At 46.3% G+C, this 17,210-nt stretch overlaps 5 protein-coding genes across 5 annotated transcripts; 1 reads left to right on the forward strand and 4 right to left on the reverse strand.

Moving 5' to 3' along the window:
* Window positions 1–740: 740 nt before the first annotated feature.
* Window positions 741–3,628, reverse strand: JR316_0012891 (putative WD repeat-containing protein C26H5.03; the record flags this gene model as incomplete). The annotated part of the gene is made up of 7 exons (XM_047898509.1): window positions 741–1,233; window positions 1,299–2,781; window positions 2,832–2,935; window positions 2,995–3,115; window positions 3,171–3,197; window positions 3,251–3,404; window positions 3,461–3,628. The coding sequence occupies 7 exons, from the start codon at window positions 3,626–3,628 to the stop codon at window positions 741–743; spliced, it is 2,550 nt and encodes an 849-aa protein (XP_047742057.1).
* Window positions 3,629–4,524: 896 nt separating this feature from the next.
* JR316_0012892 (uncharacterized protein) lies at window positions 4,525–5,509 on the reverse strand (the record flags this gene model as incomplete). Its single annotated transcript, XM_047898510.1, has 2 exons — window positions 4,525–4,811; window positions 4,927–5,509. The coding sequence occupies 2 exons, from the start codon at window positions 5,507–5,509 to the stop codon at window positions 4,525–4,527; spliced, it is 870 nt and encodes a 289-aa protein (XP_047742058.1).
* A 326-nt stretch (window positions 5,510–5,835) lies between these two features.
* Window positions 5,836–8,350, reverse strand: JR316_0012893 (MFS transporter asaE; the record flags this gene model as incomplete). Its single annotated transcript, XM_047898511.1, has 15 exons — window positions 5,836–5,984; window positions 6,068–6,085; window positions 6,161–6,250; window positions 6,323–6,515; window positions 6,579–6,675; window positions 6,777–7,009; window positions 7,094–7,216; window positions 7,308–7,392; window positions 7,480–7,557; window positions 7,610–7,661; window positions 7,751–7,779; window positions 7,851–7,877; window positions 7,937–8,115; window positions 8,163–8,218; window positions 8,281–8,350. 15 exons carry the CDS (start codon window positions 8,348–8,350, stop codon window positions 5,836–5,838), a joined length of 1,479 nt encoding a protein of 492 aa, XP_047742059.1.
* Window positions 8,351–8,845: 495 nt separating this feature from the next.
* Window positions 8,846–9,826, reverse strand: JR316_0012894 (DNA-directed RNA polymerase II subunit RPB9; the record flags this gene model as incomplete). Its single annotated transcript, XM_047898512.1, has 6 exons — window positions 8,846–8,919; window positions 8,967–9,003; window positions 9,351–9,408; window positions 9,456–9,496; window positions 9,549–9,594; window positions 9,651–9,826. 6 exons carry the CDS (start codon window positions 9,824–9,826, stop codon window positions 8,846–8,848), a joined length of 432 nt encoding a protein of 143 aa, XP_047742060.1.
* A 4,102-nt stretch (window positions 9,827–13,928) lies between these two features.
* Window positions 13,929–16,755, forward strand: JR316_0012895 (60S ribosomal protein L27-A; the record flags this gene model as incomplete). Its single annotated transcript, XM_047898513.1, has 9 exons — window positions 13,929–14,097; window positions 14,157–14,219; window positions 14,277–14,412; window positions 14,471–14,538; window positions 16,103–16,135; window positions 16,189–16,205; window positions 16,260–16,451; window positions 16,512–16,697; window positions 16,750–16,755. The coding sequence occupies 9 exons, from the start codon at window positions 13,929–13,931 to the stop codon at window positions 16,753–16,755; spliced, it is 870 nt and encodes a 289-aa protein (XP_047742061.1).
* Window positions 16,756–17,210: the final 455 nt, after the last annotated feature.

The raw sequence follows: 17,210 nt of genomic DNA on the forward strand, positions 1-17,210 counted from the left end.
GAAAGGCATATTGTGGCATCAAACTTACGAAGACCCTCTCGTCGCGGTCGCGGTCCAGTGCACAACGTCGAGCGACCCAACCGCGTCCCAAAACAGAAGTGATTGCGTGAACCCTCGGAAACAAACAAAACGCCTAATATGGGTATAAATCAGGGGCTTGCTGAATATCACTCCTTGTTTCCAAGAGTCTCTGCACGTTCAGTGATTATAAATGAAAAGTAAGATTGTCACTCTCCAACATTGCGATCTCTTTAACAATAGGTAAAATAGTGGTATACTATTGTAATATAATACATGTGTGTCAAAATCATTAGCGCTGGACTTTTTATGTATGCATGCATATTAACTATTTGGACTTGGTCATAGATTTTCAGAGTCCAAGCCGGCGACTAGAGCGGTACTAATAATGATGAACGAAAAATGGAAGATATGTGAACATGAAACGACACTCAAGAATATTGGTTTTCTGGAAAATGTAGGGTAACGGAAAAGACCATGGACTATGAGATATTCGGAAAGAGATAGGAGGACACGGAAAGGATATGACAAGACATGATAGCAGCAAGAAGGCATAAAATAAGGAATCAAGGGAACCACAAAATATGTACATCGTAAACAGAATCATAAACAGGAAAGAAAATAAGAGCGAGGAGGCTATGAAATGTCAACGGAAGGGTACAATAGAGAAACGTTGCAAGTCGGAACTTGGACTCAGACAATGGATGCGGCCCGGACACCGATTATGAATCTAAATCACCTACTCGCGTCAACGCGACTCTCCTCTTCTTCTTCGGCGGCTCCTGAGATTTCCCAGCATCTACAGCAGATGCCGGTGCCTCTCCAGTGGACGAGCCAGCCTTTGGTTGCTGAAGTTTCTGCTCAGAGGAGGATGTCTGCGCTGTCGAGAAATAAGCCTCAGAGCCATCCACACTCGCAGCAGGTGTCAACGGTGGGTCGGACCTCTTCTTTGGGTTCGAGGTTTGAGATGGGCCAGGCAAGCCGATGCTGGCAGATGATGGTGTAGCCGCGGGTGTAACTTGAGCTGATGAAGCCGACACTGAGGGAGGGTGGTTGTTTGGGCCATAAGAGATGGGCACTGAGTGGTGGTGCGCAATCGACTGTAGTTGAAGGGTATGCTGTTGGGTGTGGTAGGCGGGCAGAATGTCGTCGAATATGATTAGGGTACAGTAGCCATCGCGCGAGGAGAGAATGAGGCATTGACCATCTGGTGACCTGGAGGTAATCCAAAAGTCAATGACAATTGTCCTAAAAGAAAATTTAGAAGTTAGAATGCATACCAAGTCATATCTGTGAATTCGTCATAGTGCAACTTTGTGAGCAAGCAGAGAGGTGATGCTTGTTGTGTATCATAGATGGCGACAGTGTCCATCGTCACGACTGCAAACAGCATGCGGTAAGGCAGAGCAAAGACAGAACCTGTCTGCATCACTGTTCCTCCTCCACTGTTAGCATTATTATTATTATTGGTTTGTGAAGGGGCAGGAGTCGAAGGCTTCGATTCAGCAGGTGTCGGCGGCCTCAAATCCATAGGCGAAAGCGCGGGCGACGAAGCCACGATGTTGATACCTGACGTCGAGATCGCAGGCCGGGGTGTTGGGGTCACAATGTTGCCGGGTGCCGGTGTTCGCTGGGGCGTCATCAACGCACTGGTAGAAGGCGTCGGCATGGGTGGGTTCTCCGATGGCTTCAACGGGCCCAACACGTCGACATCCATAACGCCATCCACACCCTTCTCAAGCACACCAACCGGCAAGTTGTCTTTACCCTTTCCTTCCGCCTTTTTATCATTCTCTTCAGCTGTCGAGCTAGATGTACCTGGAAGGGACACGCCCGATCGCAGGTCATAGAGAATGGGCGAGAAGCGCACTGCGACGCTCGCCTTCTTGTGCCCTGGCAGCTGTGCAATCGGCGGTCTCGCAAAATTCGCGCGAGAGTAAATATACACAGACGAAGACGACCCCAATTGCGTCGACGCTCCAGCTTCCGACGGATGCCCTTTCCTTCCCCTTGTAGGCGTGGTGTCTTCCCCCGCCTTCGTTGCCACCGAAGCAGGTGTCACCGACGGATCTTCGAACTGTCCCGCCGGCGTCAACAGCAGGCCGCCATCTGGGCTAAACGTCAACCGTCTGAAAAAGTTTGTGTAGCTTTCATCTCCGTAAAGCTTAACGCTCGCCCACAGCGCCGCCGTCGGCGCATTCGAAGACGAAGGTAAATTCCTAATAGCTGGGAGGGGTGGCATCGGCGATGGAGAGCGTCCATATCGACTGTTGTTGTTATTGTTGCTGAAAGTGGACGGTGAGCCGGGGGCATTGGAGCTAAATGAGGATCTTCTGGAAGAACCCTCGATGGGTGGCGGCGGGAACATGAATGCAGGTGTACTCGTGACAGACATCGCAGGCGTCAACGGTGCCCCTCCTCCCTCCCTTCCATGGCCTGATGTAATACTTTGAGCGTCGTCATTGTTGTCCAGGGCGATAGCTGAGGAGGACTCCAGGTCACTGGCAGTGGAAGCCCGTCGGAACATCCGGGGCCGTCCGCCATGGGCACTAGGTGTGCGAGAATGGCTATGGCTGTGTCTGTGCGGCATGCGTGTGTTTTTGCCCACAGCGTGCACTTCAAATGCACCTCCGGGTTTGGTCGTGATGTTGTAGATGTGCATAGAGCGATCGCTGCTTTGGGTGGCAATGTACTCGTTCAAAGGGTCCCAGGCAACGCCCTGCACATAGTGCAGGTGCTCGGCGATCTCGTATACACATTTTCCTGTAAACAGTTTAGAAATGTGGAGTAGCTTGAGCCGAAAAGAAGCGTACCGTCTGCGGCGGCGAAAACTCTCGCTGTGTTGTCGGTGCTACCCGCAATAATGTACTCCCCAGTTGGACTCCATGCCAAGTCATATACTTGCATTGTAGTACATCTGGACGTCTCATTAGTTGAAATTATTGGATGGGTTTGTAACGGGCAGTAAGGACTCACCTAAAGGTTGTTCTGGGTTTCCAGTATTCTTTCTCATACTGCAAATCTTCGGCGCTGAGATCACTTCCATAAGTAGCCGCCTGGGGGCTTGCAGAGGGCGCCCATATGATGATCATGCCATCTACAAATGCTTTCATCAGTGCCTGAAGCGCGCGAGGATACACAGGTTGGCATACCATCCCCAGCAGACGCGACAAGCTCCCCTTCAGTCGCGAATTGTGAGTCGTTAGTCAAACGAAAAGTTGACGGAGCATACCATTTGGCGAAAAGCGAACCACATTGACTGCTGCGGAGTGGCGGCTGAGGGTCGCCAGGTATTCTACTCGCGGTGGCCGCGAAGCATTGGCTGTCGTAGGATCCGCATCCGCCAACAGCGTCGGCGGTCTGATGTGTGGATGAACCATCCATATCTGCAACACCCCGTCAACAATCGACGCGCCGCGCAGCTCTTCGTGTTCCCACTCACTCTGACATGGTTGTCTTCCCCTCCCGTCGCCAGCCTGTAGCTCTGAGACGCATAATTTTTATCCTGGCCCGCTGCCGGACGCGCCTTTTTGAAAGGAAGAGGCTGGAAGTCGCAGGTAGATATAGGCTTGCTGTCGTGCCATCTGATCTCCAAAGTTCGAAAACGCATTTCGCTGGGGATTGACGCGCTCAGCAGCGTGTAGTTGTGGAAGAGCAATAAAAGCACTCGACGGTTGTGTCGATGTCGGTGGGAGAAAAGGGAGGAGGTCACGGTATTTGGCAGGGTACTTTATCACCGTCAGTCATCACAACTTCACAGGCGGCCCCAATTTATGTAACCTTTTTTATCCTTCAACTTTGATCTCTGTTTCGCAGTCTATAGAGAACAAAAGCCAAGGCAACCCTCAAAAAGATCGGAACCCAGACTGCTGGCAATACAAAGAGTATAGGTACAGCAGGCGACTCACGTTCTGCTGGTGGTGAGCTGGTTGACCACATGTTTCAAATCCACAACAACGGTGCCTCGGGATCAGTGTACTATTAATCTCAGCTCAACATCCCGGCGTTCTTGTTGTCCTTAGTTAACAATGAGGTTACCAACGCAAAGCAATTGGAAAGCAAAATACTGTAAAGCAGTAAAAATTATGGCTTTGAACTTTGGAATGTAAAAGTAGATATGTAGATTCTAACAGATTATTCTGACTGGTGATAATGTACAAAAATATTCCGTCTAAACCCACTTACCTGCAACTTGAGAGGGCGCCAAAATGATAATCGAGAGCACAGATCAACAAAGACAAGATTTTTTGAAGCCCAGGCAGAAAAATTTCTCTCAAAATATCGTCGTCTCATGAGCACATAGGAAACAGGCAAACAGATCGATTGAAGCTTGCAATAAGGATAGTTCAACACACAGCGTCCAGAAAGAATGCAGCCACAGCGTCGAGAAATTGAGGTATGATTGATACCTAGAAACAATCATGCATCCACTGATAATTAGATTGTATACACAGCGAATAAAGCATCATTGCACACACCTTGTCGTATACGGCACGGAAGTGCGTGTCACTCTACAGCTTGAGATTGGGCAAAAGGCGGCGACTGTGTTGCCCCTATGTCTGAGTCCATGTCCGAGTCATGATCCACACCTGGTACAGGCCCCCAGGAGTAAGCTACAGCCTTGACATCTTCAGAAACTTCCAGATTATGCGGCAAGCGGAGGTTCAGATCAGTAAATATCCTATAGAGAGCCTCCGCAGAAACGCCGCTAGTGACCAGAAACTCTGGCTCGACACCCCAGCCTAGAAGGTCCAGCACAAGTAATTTAGCCTGGGAGAGCTCCTCTGGAGAAACTATAAGGCCGGGTCAAAAAAAAACATAGAAGTTTCAAGTTAGCTCAGTGAATGAGTAGGCGGTGATATTCCAGAAAAGGTGTTAACAGAGGTGTAGTTAGCAGTAGACACCTACAAGGTCTCATTCGATCCGCGCCAGGAGATATGTCTGGTGGTGGGGGTGAGCCATGTGCCTCTGGAGATTCTTGTATATGACCGCCTGCATCCTCCTGTTTGGATGATTCCTCAGGCAAAACCGTAGAGTGTGGGGGGTCTGGTGACGGTACAAGCGCATTGGCCACCATTTCGGAGGAAAAAGATGGAGATTTGGAACCACTTGCTTTTGAGTCCGACTCTTGATCTTCGTCCATCGCATTTTCTGAAACTGACGTTTCAACTTCCTTAGGTTTAGAGATGGGTTTTTCTACTGGTGACACATCTTTGTCCCCGAAATCGGCTCTATTCGATTCGATCGGGTCCGTCGCTGCCCCATTTTCCGCTACAGGCGCCTGAGTGGCTTGTGGGGAACCAGCTGCCTCTTTTCCACCAGCGCTGACGCTACTTGGAGATTTGGATATTCCAGGTATAAACTCTGTGTCGGATTGAGACTGGCTCAAAGACGCCCTGCGAAACTTTGCCTTGCGCTGAAATTTAGATGACATCGCCGGTGATGATGGCCTTGGAGAGCTGGATTGAGTCGTGTCCTCTTGCAATAGCATGGATGTAATGTTTATTTGGGTATTTCAAGCAGGATATAAGCTTCAGCTCCTCGCGATGGTGGTCGTCGGGTGTCAAGCTCTAAAATGCTCACGCCATTGACGCGTTCCGTATCAAATGACAAACAGACTCCGATTCACAAACATACAAGCCAGTCTTCAAGATTCATGGAGCATTCTAATTCTCCATGACACAAGATATATGTACATGGATTACCAGGCAGAGTTAGAGTGTGGCCAATAAGCATTGTGATTGTCAGAAAGTGCTAAATTTGCAATTCATTCCATTCCGTTTAAATTCCGTTCCAACTCCAATGTCATCTATTACATCAAATCCATTGGGTATGTCTACGTCTCGCCAACAACCATCTGGAAGTGAAGAAGCATATGGAACCCGAGAGGACAGCTACTCCAGAGTATATTGTCGGCCGCCACCAAATAAACGATGTTGACAGCAATGCGCCGGCAATAGGCGTGCCTAGACAATTGTTGATGTGTTTTGTTAACATTACCATTGCCTGCTAAAACAAAACCATAAATTAAATTGGGAAAAGAACATACCGACCAGTCCGCCAAATCCTAAAAAAATTGACCAGTTAATATCAGATATGAAATGACTTGCAAAAATGAGAATGAGGATATAGTCAAATTTACCTGTGAATGTGAAGCATATGCCGAGGCGTGCCCCAATTTCCGAGTCGTTATCCGCAGTTGTCCCAATCATGGGAGCAAGTAGACTCACATCTAGAAAAGATATTCCGTAAGTCGTTTCTTCTCCTCAAGAGTTGATGGACACGAGATATTGGACAAACTTACAGGCTCCGGAGAAGAATCCATATAGGATGGCAAATGTTATCGTCCCAGCTGCCGTCTTGATGGCCAGCGTACAGAACACAAGGACGGAGGCTATGAATATGCAGAACACCACCACGTTGAACGCGCCTAATCTGTATACGAGTGCGTTGGTAGATATTCGGCCCATTACGCTGGCGGCATTCAGAATGGCGATCTAAATTTACAGAGGGGTCAGAGCCAATGATAAGCCATATAGATATGAAGTTATGGCGCGCACCGTGTAGAAGGCGAGGTTCGGGCTGATCCCATTCTTAATGGCATTGAGCTGGACAAAGAATATAGGGTAATATAATCCTGAGAGTGTGATCACCGTGCTAACTCAAAAAAACAAATGTTAGAAACGACATTACACGGCAACACAAAACAAAATAACGAGGCTCCGAGGACGAGGGTAGTTGTAGAAAGCACAGCTCACCCAAAGATCATTATAACATAAGGCGGATCTCTAAGAAAGAGCCGCATGCTACGAAATGTGCTGTTGGCCTTTTTTCTGTTGGGGGGATACTTTGGTTTCATCAAAAGCAATGAGATGATGAGGAGCCCAGCGTTCAACCCTGCACTAGCTTTGACGCCGGAGTGGAATCCAAGGCTCCCCTGGAACCATTTATTGAGCATAATGGGATGCAATGCACCACCAACCGCTGAGCCCTGGAGTCAATTGACGACTTTCATGGTCAGCGTGATGTCGCACAGGTCGATCACAACGACAGAAAAGGATTTGACTGGACTCACACACGTTGCGATCCCGATAGCGAGCGCGCGTCGTCTTTTAAAATAATGTGATAGAATCCCTAGCCCCGGGACATAGAGAATGCCAATAGCCAAGCCAAGGCCAATACCTTGTGAAAGGAAAAGCTGCCCATTGGAATTTAATTAAAAAAAGAACCAGAATGTGCCAAATACGTCAGTAGGTCGCCATAATGGCAAAAGAAAATTTAACAGGTACCTGGTAGTAGTGCTCCGGCTGGGTGATGGATACCATGAACAGGCTAAAAACAAAAAGAATAGAACCCCCAATCATCAAGTGGTAGCTAAAATTATTTCAGCGCATCAGCAGACGACAGAAGATATTAAAATGCAGCATTGGTAAGCGGAATAAAACGGAAGAAGATCCTCACAAATAGCCTGCGTCGAAGGCTCGCCCTGTGAACAGCCCTACCGAGAGGCATAACCAGAGCTGGACGCTGCCGATCCAACTACCGAAGCTCGGTTAGCTTCTCTAATTAGTCAAATAAGTTGGGGGCCCACCTTATCTGGGACGACGTGCTCGTCTCGACCAGATATCGTCGAACATAAAAATCTGTTGTACAGATGGACATAATTGATCATCAGATAGAGCATCGTAATACGAAAAAAAGCTCCAAAATGATGACACCTGGTACAACTCACCATTGTAAACCCCATAAGCATTCGTATACCTTTTCAAAGTGGAGCACAGACATGGGAATGAGCACGCCAGACGTGCATGATAAGGGGACTGAATATGTACCCAAATGAGCAAAATTGTGACAGGAAGCTAAAGGGTTCTGTCGTAAACCATGGCACTCCCAAGGGCAAGGACATGAAAGCTCTTACACTCCTGCTACCACGGACCATGCGCGTAGGCCTCCTTCAGGCAATGTGGTTTCATCATTGGCGACGCGAGTGTATTCGGTGGATTCGCTGGTATGATCAACAACAGTAGAGGTCTTTTCTTGAGATGACTCGAGCTCCTTGTCCTGAGAGGTCATAGCACGTCTAGACTCGTTCAACGTCTGATAATGATGTCAGAATTTGAGAATTTGGTTACGATGTCTCTTACTAGTACTTCGTTTCTAAGTGAACACGTTATGAGTCCAATGAGGTCTGGACGGACAGCTGAATGAAGGGAAGAGGAATTGGAAATGTCATTTTTTTAAAAAGCTGTTTATAAGAATAACACAGGGGTGGTCGGTAAAGCAAATTGAATTTTGCGGCAACTCTCTCATCATGCCGCCGGCTATGATCCATGTGATTCGTTCACGAGGCTGAAGATAACTGACGAAAAGTGTAAAAATCAAACACAGGGTGATGGGAAGTTGAGGAAAGATGCAAATCAAAGGCAGATAGCTAAGGGCATAACCCTAGTCTGCTCAAACTTCAGCCAGGAAAGATTCCGAGAGCCAAAGATACGCACTAACGGGACTTATATGTATGAGCACGGTGCCTTTAAAGCAAAAACGGAATGCGATGCGCTGATTCATTATGAGCAAGTTCATGGCCATGGTTTAGGAATTGAGGCGGGAAAACTGTAGAAGAAGCGAGTTACGAAAGAGTTGATGGGAGATCTGCTAGAAATGTAGCTTGCGCGTGAACCCATTTCGCAGTGTTGATACTAAATATATATTAATATGTACCTGGTGTGAGAAAGGTCATCGCAAATTGCACGTACGGCGTGTGCTTCCGCATACCAGTAGCGAATGACCTACGGAGATAAAAATCATCCCAGGTCATATTTCTAGTAAATTAGATTTCACAATGGCGAACAGGAAAGTGTCGTTGAAATTTGGAGGGATAGCAAATATTGACAAAGTATACAGCTGGTAGACCCGTTAACTCAAGGATCACATTCACAAAGACGACTTACTTATTACCACCGCATTGTAATCATGAACTCCAATGTACTATCACCAATATCATGAGAAGGATAGAGCCATTTGGGTGTTCGATGCCGGGAGAAGGTTAAGTGAATTAATGACAGGAATGCGCGAACTTCACCCAAATGTGAATTTGTCGCAGTATTTCATTTTATGAAAAGTAGCTAAATATACATCGCATCCTAGTATTATACCTGAGAACATTGAGTAACAACAATGGAAAGTAACGGAATAGTATTTACTCACCCAAAATTAATGCTGACTAAGAAAATACAGTAAACAATCCAACGATTCGCCCTGCCAACTCATGTGTCTGGCCGACTATCTTGGGGTAGCGATGGATCGGTAAAGCTGTGATTACACTTTGTGCAGACAAAGAATAGAATCATTCGTGTCTCTTTTCGTTTGGATTGATCTTGATAAAAAACTGCGCTGAAGTACTCGTTAGTACAAGAATTCGGTCCGAGATATCGACTTACTCATCGTTGCCACATTTTGGACATGGAATGTTTGAATGTGCCTAGGACAGAGACATAAGGGACACGTTATAGAGATGAATATCAGAATCATACCAGGGTAGCGTCAGCCCCAAGGTCGGTGGTGACACCGACCTGTTCCCTGAAGAAGATGTCAAACGTAGGTACGGAGGGGACAAGGACTTGCAATATACACACTTGGTCACTGTCAACAAGTCATTTCTGTAGACGCACTTATTCTCCACCATGTCATCGTATTGACATATCCTGCAGCCATAGACCATGATCCGACGCTGAGGGTCCGCCTTGGGGTAAAGTAGGTTGTTGCATTCTTGACAAAAGTGAAGGGATGCCTTTGAATATTCACACAGCATATAGATATCGATACGGAATAGTGTTCATTTGTCAGTTAATATAAAGTATTCGCTGATAGCTGTGCACGTACCATTGACAACAACGAACAGTAGATAAAAAGTGAGGAGTTTGGATGAGTCCAACAAAGACGCTGACATAGGCTCGTAGACCAGTCGTTTCTGACTCAGCATATTTCGAGCTCCGCTCGGTTTCGTCAGAAACGGCTGGGCCAAACGGTTCGGTTTTGGCAGAGTCACGTTTTGTCACGTCGGACTTAGTGAAATTCGAACAACTACGTCACCAACTACCCCGCGTCGTACTCGATTGCGACCACTACCCGTCCCCCTCCCCCTCGAAATTCTGAATCCTCTGAATCCTCAATAACATCGTACTCCTCCTCTATTTCCTCAAGATCCATGTCAAGGTCAAACCCTGCATGCTAGACTCGCCCATACTGTCTGAAGCTGAAGCATGATTTGAAATTTGAATCTACAGAGGATGTAGAGACTGTATTTGGGACAATCTGGGTATCCAGAGGTTCAATTTTGATGGAGGTGGGATGTGTAGGTATGTCCCTTTCATTGTCTGTTTTATCTGCAGAGACTGGGTTCATTAACCGCCCGGACCTGCCATCTAATCTTAGAAGCAGTTCACCTGCGCCATGATATATGATTTTTCGGCTCAAATTACAAGTCATTTTTTTCTCAAAAAATTTTTTTTTCGTGACCTTGTAAAAATGAATTTTATTATAAAAGAAACCTATCTAAATGATTCTGTAGACAACTTTTTTTTAAGTTGTGGAAGGTTGTTGTTGAGGCAAATCGCGTTTTTTTCACTAAGTCCGAGTCACAAAACGAGGATTCCCTCAAATCCGAACCGTTTGTCCCAGGCCTTCTGTGAATCTCTCTCTTTTCGCACTCCGATCAATGTTTGACGACATAAATAAAGACAACATTTGTACAAACATATCACTCGGTACCTGCCTTATCTAGAAAAGAGACGAGATTCACAGAAGGCCTGGCTCGCGAGGCTAACGCTGACATCGCGCTCACCTGAATTGTAATTCAAACTCCGATAGCCTCACTTCTAAGCATAGCACAACAACTTTTAGTTTCGGTTTCCATCCACTTCAAGACGCTTCAAGAACTTTCCAATCGCTGTCGTTCATTTTCCTTTGGACTCCGAATCTTTGTTTGAATAACTCAAGGGAAATTTACGTATCTTAACCGACGTGGTATGAACCCAGTTTTTGCCAAAGTCTTTTATACTAGGATTAATCATCTCAGATCATTCAATGGCAACTGGAGGCGGAATCTGAGCAGGGTAGTTTCAACTGGTATGCCTAGCGGCGCATACTAGAGCTTCAGATGCCATGCACCTCATTATGGTCTATTAAATCTTGCAACACGGACATGACCTTGAACTAAAGCTTTCTCCCTTTCGCTCCAAAATTTTCCGACAATCATATGAAGCTGTTACTCTCCCTCTGTTCCCATACCGTTCTATATCTGCCAATCGATCGACACTTCTCTGGATTTCACCTCACTCTGGAATACGATCTGTGATCTAATTTACCAATGCTAGAATTCCTCAAAGCGGTTTAATGATTCCTCTCCGATGGCATGCATAAGCCAAACACAACAAATTTTGGTTTTCTTCCTGCCTAGGTTCCCATGCGGCCGAGTCGATCGCAAATATACTCGTGCCTATTTCTATGTTATGCTTATCTCTGCCCCTTATCGGGAGTCATTAATTTTGAACGACTTAGGTACCTATCAATTCGTCAGGCAGCACAAATCTAAATCCCCCACTCCATGTCTTTTCTCACGTCAAAAATCTTCCGCGAAACCGGAGAGTTGTCACAACTACCCAACTGGACGACTACCGAGGGACCAGGTCGCATGTGAATAGACGCTCTCAAGCACCCATTGAATATCACAGGCGAGAAACGATAGCGCCTTACCATAGGCGACTTTTTTCACGAACTCAAACATGATAACTCAAACCATCTGAACTTTCGTGTTTATATTATCTTTGAACAGCCACAGTGCAGCTGTCTAACGGCTCTTACGCGGTCGATCTGCCTGATATGTCTTCATCTTTCGTACCCTCATTCTCCTCGCTTTGATGGTCTACATCAACAGTTCTAATTACAACTTTTCATTTAGTCACTAGTTCGACTACTACAACGGGAGGCAATACTATTACTATTACCTATGCCTTCGGATTGACATTCAGTACCCATGGCTGCCTTGGCTCACGGACGCCCACCGCTCAGGCAACAATGAGGAACCCATGACCAACCTCACTCATTTCCCTATCCGATTCCTTGTTTTATTTTAAAAAATCGCATTGTGCGGAAATATGCGGTCTTTTTAACTGTGTCATTGAAAGGAATCCCGAAGACGAATCTTTGCCTCTGCTACTACTACATGATACACTTTGCACGGAGACAACCAGGGCAGATAATCACTCTACGACATATTTTGCGTCACCATCCTTTTTTCAAATTTAATATGACTTTCAATGCTCAAATAAAATACCCGAAGGGGCCGGTATTCTCCACGCCAGGACACATGCCTGTAGGGCAACTCGTAAATCTATAACTGGGGTGGCGTTCCTCTGACGCTTCAAATTTTGGTGAAAGGTACAAAGCCGCTTTTTCGCTTCTGTGACAATGCACTGACCTAAAAATACTCGTAGCCTGTTCTTAGGCCACGATTTGCAGCAGTCTCCTATGTTCTGGGTCGTGTTGCTCTCACCCATCATAATGGCTCGCCCTCTTAGGGGTTCGAGGCAAACTAAAAATGTCTAGCTGCAAGTGTTCCCCTGGCGCACGCCTTTTTATTCTCGGTTCCAGTTGTATGTCAACGTGAAATAAATAATTCTTTATAACAATTGACTAGGCTATCCCAATTTCAGCGCGATGTCATTGTCAATGAAGAGGCCTCAAGCTACATAGCCTACAAGGAAACACAATTAGAGGCAGCCAATGATCCTCAACACTGACAAAGCCTTGACACAAACAAATCCCATCAAGATCATTTGTTAAGAAACCACTTTGTCAAGATTGCCATCCCAAACGCCCGTTCTAAATCAACCGAAGCACCTCCGGTCGGCCAGAACCCTCCCATCATCTTCGAACATACTCACCCCCAATGCTTATCTCATTGGGCCGGACGCAACAGGCCGTATTCGTTCTTCTTTTATCCACAAAATCAAAACTCCACTGCAACATGGTATTTTGGATTTCTTATCCAGAATCTCCGTTGTCAGCCTGGGAAAGTCTCACCGATAATCGACAGGCATTTCGGCGTATCAGGGCGCATATTACGATGAACCAACCTCTATTTCTCTCTTCGACAAAGCTCAATCTCCTCTTTGTATTCGTTGTAAGGCTGCATATTGGTCGTTATGCTAAACAAGGTTAGCGCTGGACACGTCGACGGCGACTTGAAAAGATGCAGAGAAACAGTTCTTCCTCATAGAGTCATAAGAAAGAGTGTTCACCTAAAATGGTTAAGCTCAATTATGCCACAGCCGCCGAGGAGGTTATGTCCGGGTTATTAACCCAAAACGGGATGCGTCGTTCGACCCTTTGTAACTTGGTGACATGTCCCCGGTATGATATGTTATGGTTTCAGCTCAATTTTGGATCTCTGTCAATCCCGTCTGCTGATGAACGCCATTCTATCACAAGATGATTGTTGTCTATGGCATTACAAGTTTACAAGTTATGCAGACCAGAACGCCGTGTCTATTACACAAGCTCCACTTTGAAGCTTATACGCAAACTTAAAAAAAAGGCTCACAAATAGACACTCTGAGCCGATTCCGCACGCAAGAATATGGGTATGGGTACGTAAAGAAGGACGAAGAAGTGTCAGGGATCGGACTTCGATAATTCAATCAATCTGCACCTTGGCACTTCGATCTGAACATCGCCCTGTTATAAAATAAACACAGCGTCGCCCCCGGAGTGTTCCCTCCCTTAAAGGTCCTTTCTTCGTCGTTCGTTGCTTTCCCTTCTCTCTCTTTGAAAACCCGTTCGTTTTCTTAACTGTTCTCAATTCGAACTCGTTTCTTATTTCCTGCACAGTCCGCCACTTGAAGTTCGCCAAAATGAAGTTCTCCTTCGCCATTGCTTTGTTCGCCTCTGCTATCGCCACCGTTGCGGCTTCCCCTTATCCTCCCCCTCCCCCTCGAGATGTCGTTGCGGAAACAAACGCTTACCGCTTCGCGCGCGGACTTCCCCCAAGGAGTCCCATGCGTCGTGCTACTCCAGTTCAAGGTATAGTGTTACTTCCCATGTGCCACGAGCAATACACCAACACGCGTCTTGTTCGATAGCTGCACGGAGGAGCAAACCATCTGGTGTATCTGGTTCATGCAACACTGGCTCTGTTCAGTGCTGTAAGTATTTTATCTGTCGTGTTATGTCCAATTTTATTCAAACGTGATTTTGCTCAGGCCAATCCACTCAAAAGGCTGATAAATCCCTCGTTGGACTCCTTGGTGCATTGATTGGTGGAGTTGTTCCTCTTGGAACAACCATTGGCCACAACTGCAGTCCCTTGTCTGTAGGCGGCATTGGTGGCAACTCTTGGTCAGTTCGGGTGGCTTAATTCCGCATCGCGTAATTATCTGACATAAGACCGCCGTAGCTCTCAACAACCTGTCTGCTGCGACAGCAACCATTTCAATGGTCTTATCAACATTGGATGCACACCCAGTAAGCCTTCGTACCTTTGACATAATGATAGGACATATGTATTCAATGTCGCTTGGCGTTTTTAGTCAACATCAACCTCTGATTATTCCAACCCTTCCCGACACCACCACCCGACAGCGAACCTACGGCTAGGCCTATTTAACTATCTATCTCCACCCGCGCTCTTCATATTTTGCCTCGACGATTGGACCGTCTCACCTCAGTCTCCCATAGAATTGATCCACTCACATTCGTTTTCTCACTTACCTCAGAAGTGTGTCCACTCTTTTCCACGCCTCTAACCTTATTATGTATATACCCTTTCGTAGTATCTTAATACGGTAGTCCCGGACATCGCCTTGCATCCCGTCTCATCGTGTACTATTACATAGCGCTCATGTTTTGGTCTCACGATATACACGGTGCTTGCGTTCTAGAAAGCTTGACTAGGCCACTCGGCTTTTCGTATTTACGTCGTACGTCCCTTATCGACTGCGGGCTAGGAGTCTCGGTCCTCGGAAGGATGTACGACGCTAGCGCCGTGTATGTGGATACCAATTGCCGCGCCGCCGCTTGTGGGTTTTCCTTTTCATTTGCCGATTAGGACAAGGGGGAGCACTGGGGAGAGTCGTATATAATTTATGTAGCGTGTAATACACGATGGACTTCACTTCTTTCTTGGATTACCGCAATGACAATGCAATCCATCCACAAAATGAAAATTGCGTGGGCTTTCTTGCGGTGATTGATGGATGTCTAAAATGTGGGCTTTACGGTGTTATGTGTGTGTCTATTGGAATGTCCATTTTGATAATCAGGGTTCGATTTTTTTGCAAAGCACAACGTTTTTAAAATCTACAGATTAAACGGTGTTTGTGATTATGACAGTCGTTTTACAACTTGATTATATGGAAGCATTGGGATGTTGGTAGAGAGCATAATGTAGCGTCGACACATCATTATTGGGGAATACGTCGCACATTACGATTAGAAAGCGTTTCGCTAACTCCTCTTTTACGGTGATTACGAGGGAGAATCACACTACCTCGATACTCGAGAGTTCCCGTCGTGGACAATAGGTAATATGACTGTATAGTGATAGTAAGAATGCAGGAGAGTTAGAGCACTATCGGACTCTTCGTCGGTGACTGCGTCAAACAAAGTCGTAATCAAGAAGTAATAGAGGTCCTTCAGTTCGTTGGTTAGTCAGAGACAGAAAGAGCCTAAGAGGGTCTTGCGCTAGAAATTTTACTAGCTCCTACCCGAGGACGTTCTGAAGAAGTCAGAAAGGCGCTACAACCATGAGAAATAGAATGTAGCAACAGACCGAACTCGAAGACATATTCCATTATTTGCGGGAGAAGATGCGGTGAAGGTCAATGTCAGACTATAGTTCTAAGTTCGCTTCCAAGTCTTTCCAAGAGGCCAAGAGACATGCGCCACACAAGTCGGAGTTAGCAGAGTACTTGCCTTATTTAGAAGTCGCTCGGGTAGATATGAACCTTATTTTCATAGTTGTAAGCCACATCGGGAAATGCCGAAAATCAGAATTTCCCGTCCCGTTACCCAAACAGTCGTAATCAAGAGCTCGTCGTCGGTGTCATCAAGATGGTTAAAGGTATGTCCCGCCATCGTCTGGCACGTCGTCCTAATGCTCATGAGTTTTTTCAGTATACAAGCCCGGCAAGGTTAGCTTTTTGGAAGAAAATATCAAGCTTTAGGAGACTTAATGCGTAATTCAGGTCGCTATTGTCCTCCAAGGCCGTCACGCCGGCAAAAAAGTCGTTGTTATCAAGCAAGTCGACGAGGGATCCAAAGATAGGAACTACCCCCATGCCATCGTTGCTGGCATCGAGCGCTACCCCCGAAAAGTGACCAGGCGTATGGGTCAGAAGAAGTTGGCCCACAGGAGCAAGGTTAAGCCTTTCATCAAGGTATGTTGGGTTGTGGTTGCATTGGGGGAACCTATCTCACACGAATTCCCTTTGTGATAGGTCATCAACTACTCCCACCTTTTCCCCACCCGTTACGCTCTCGAGCTCGAGGGTCTTAAGGGATCCGTCACCGTCGACACCTTCAAGGAGCCCACACAGAGAGAGGATGCCAAAAAGAACGTGAAAAAGCTGCTTGAGGATCGCTACACAAGCGGAAAGAACAAGTGGTTCTTCCAGCCTCTCAGAGTGCGTCGAAGTTTTACTTTTCTATTGGGTTGTATTGACGTAATGTTTTCAGTTCTGAGCGTTTTTTTGTTGTCGCATTGCTCGCTATCCATGTATATCCTTTCTCCATCATTAACTAAGAATATGCATTATGATGACCGAACTCTTTTTAACGGCCTACATTCGGTGCTACAGCTGCTGAACACAACGGTCTTTTCGGCGCTATGGAATGCTCGCGGTCCTAATCGACATCGAATCTGCATTAACCATGCTTGGTCGGCCTTTATTGCTGACCACCCAAATTCTTTGACCTATTCCTTGTCTGTGCATTGATGTGTCACCCCATGTCGTAGTGAACTATTCTATTTTTATGTCGATATTGTCCACCCTCATCACGCCTCATATCGGACAACTGCAGCGAAAGCAAGAAATCCTGATATTCTGCTGCACTTTTTCAACATCTGGTGATTCTTGGTTTGACAATCGTGGAAACTATTTTTCTGATGCTTGGCTTGTCAATGTTAAACTCCATCT

This window comes from Psilocybe cubensis, chromosome 13, assembly GCF_017499595.1.
Source record: "Psilocybe cubensis strain MGC-MH-2018 chromosome 13, whole genome shotgun sequence".
In the NCBI taxonomy this organism is placed as follows: Eukaryota; Fungi; Basidiomycota; class Agaricomycetes; order Agaricales; family Agrocybaceae; genus Psilocybe; species Psilocybe cubensis.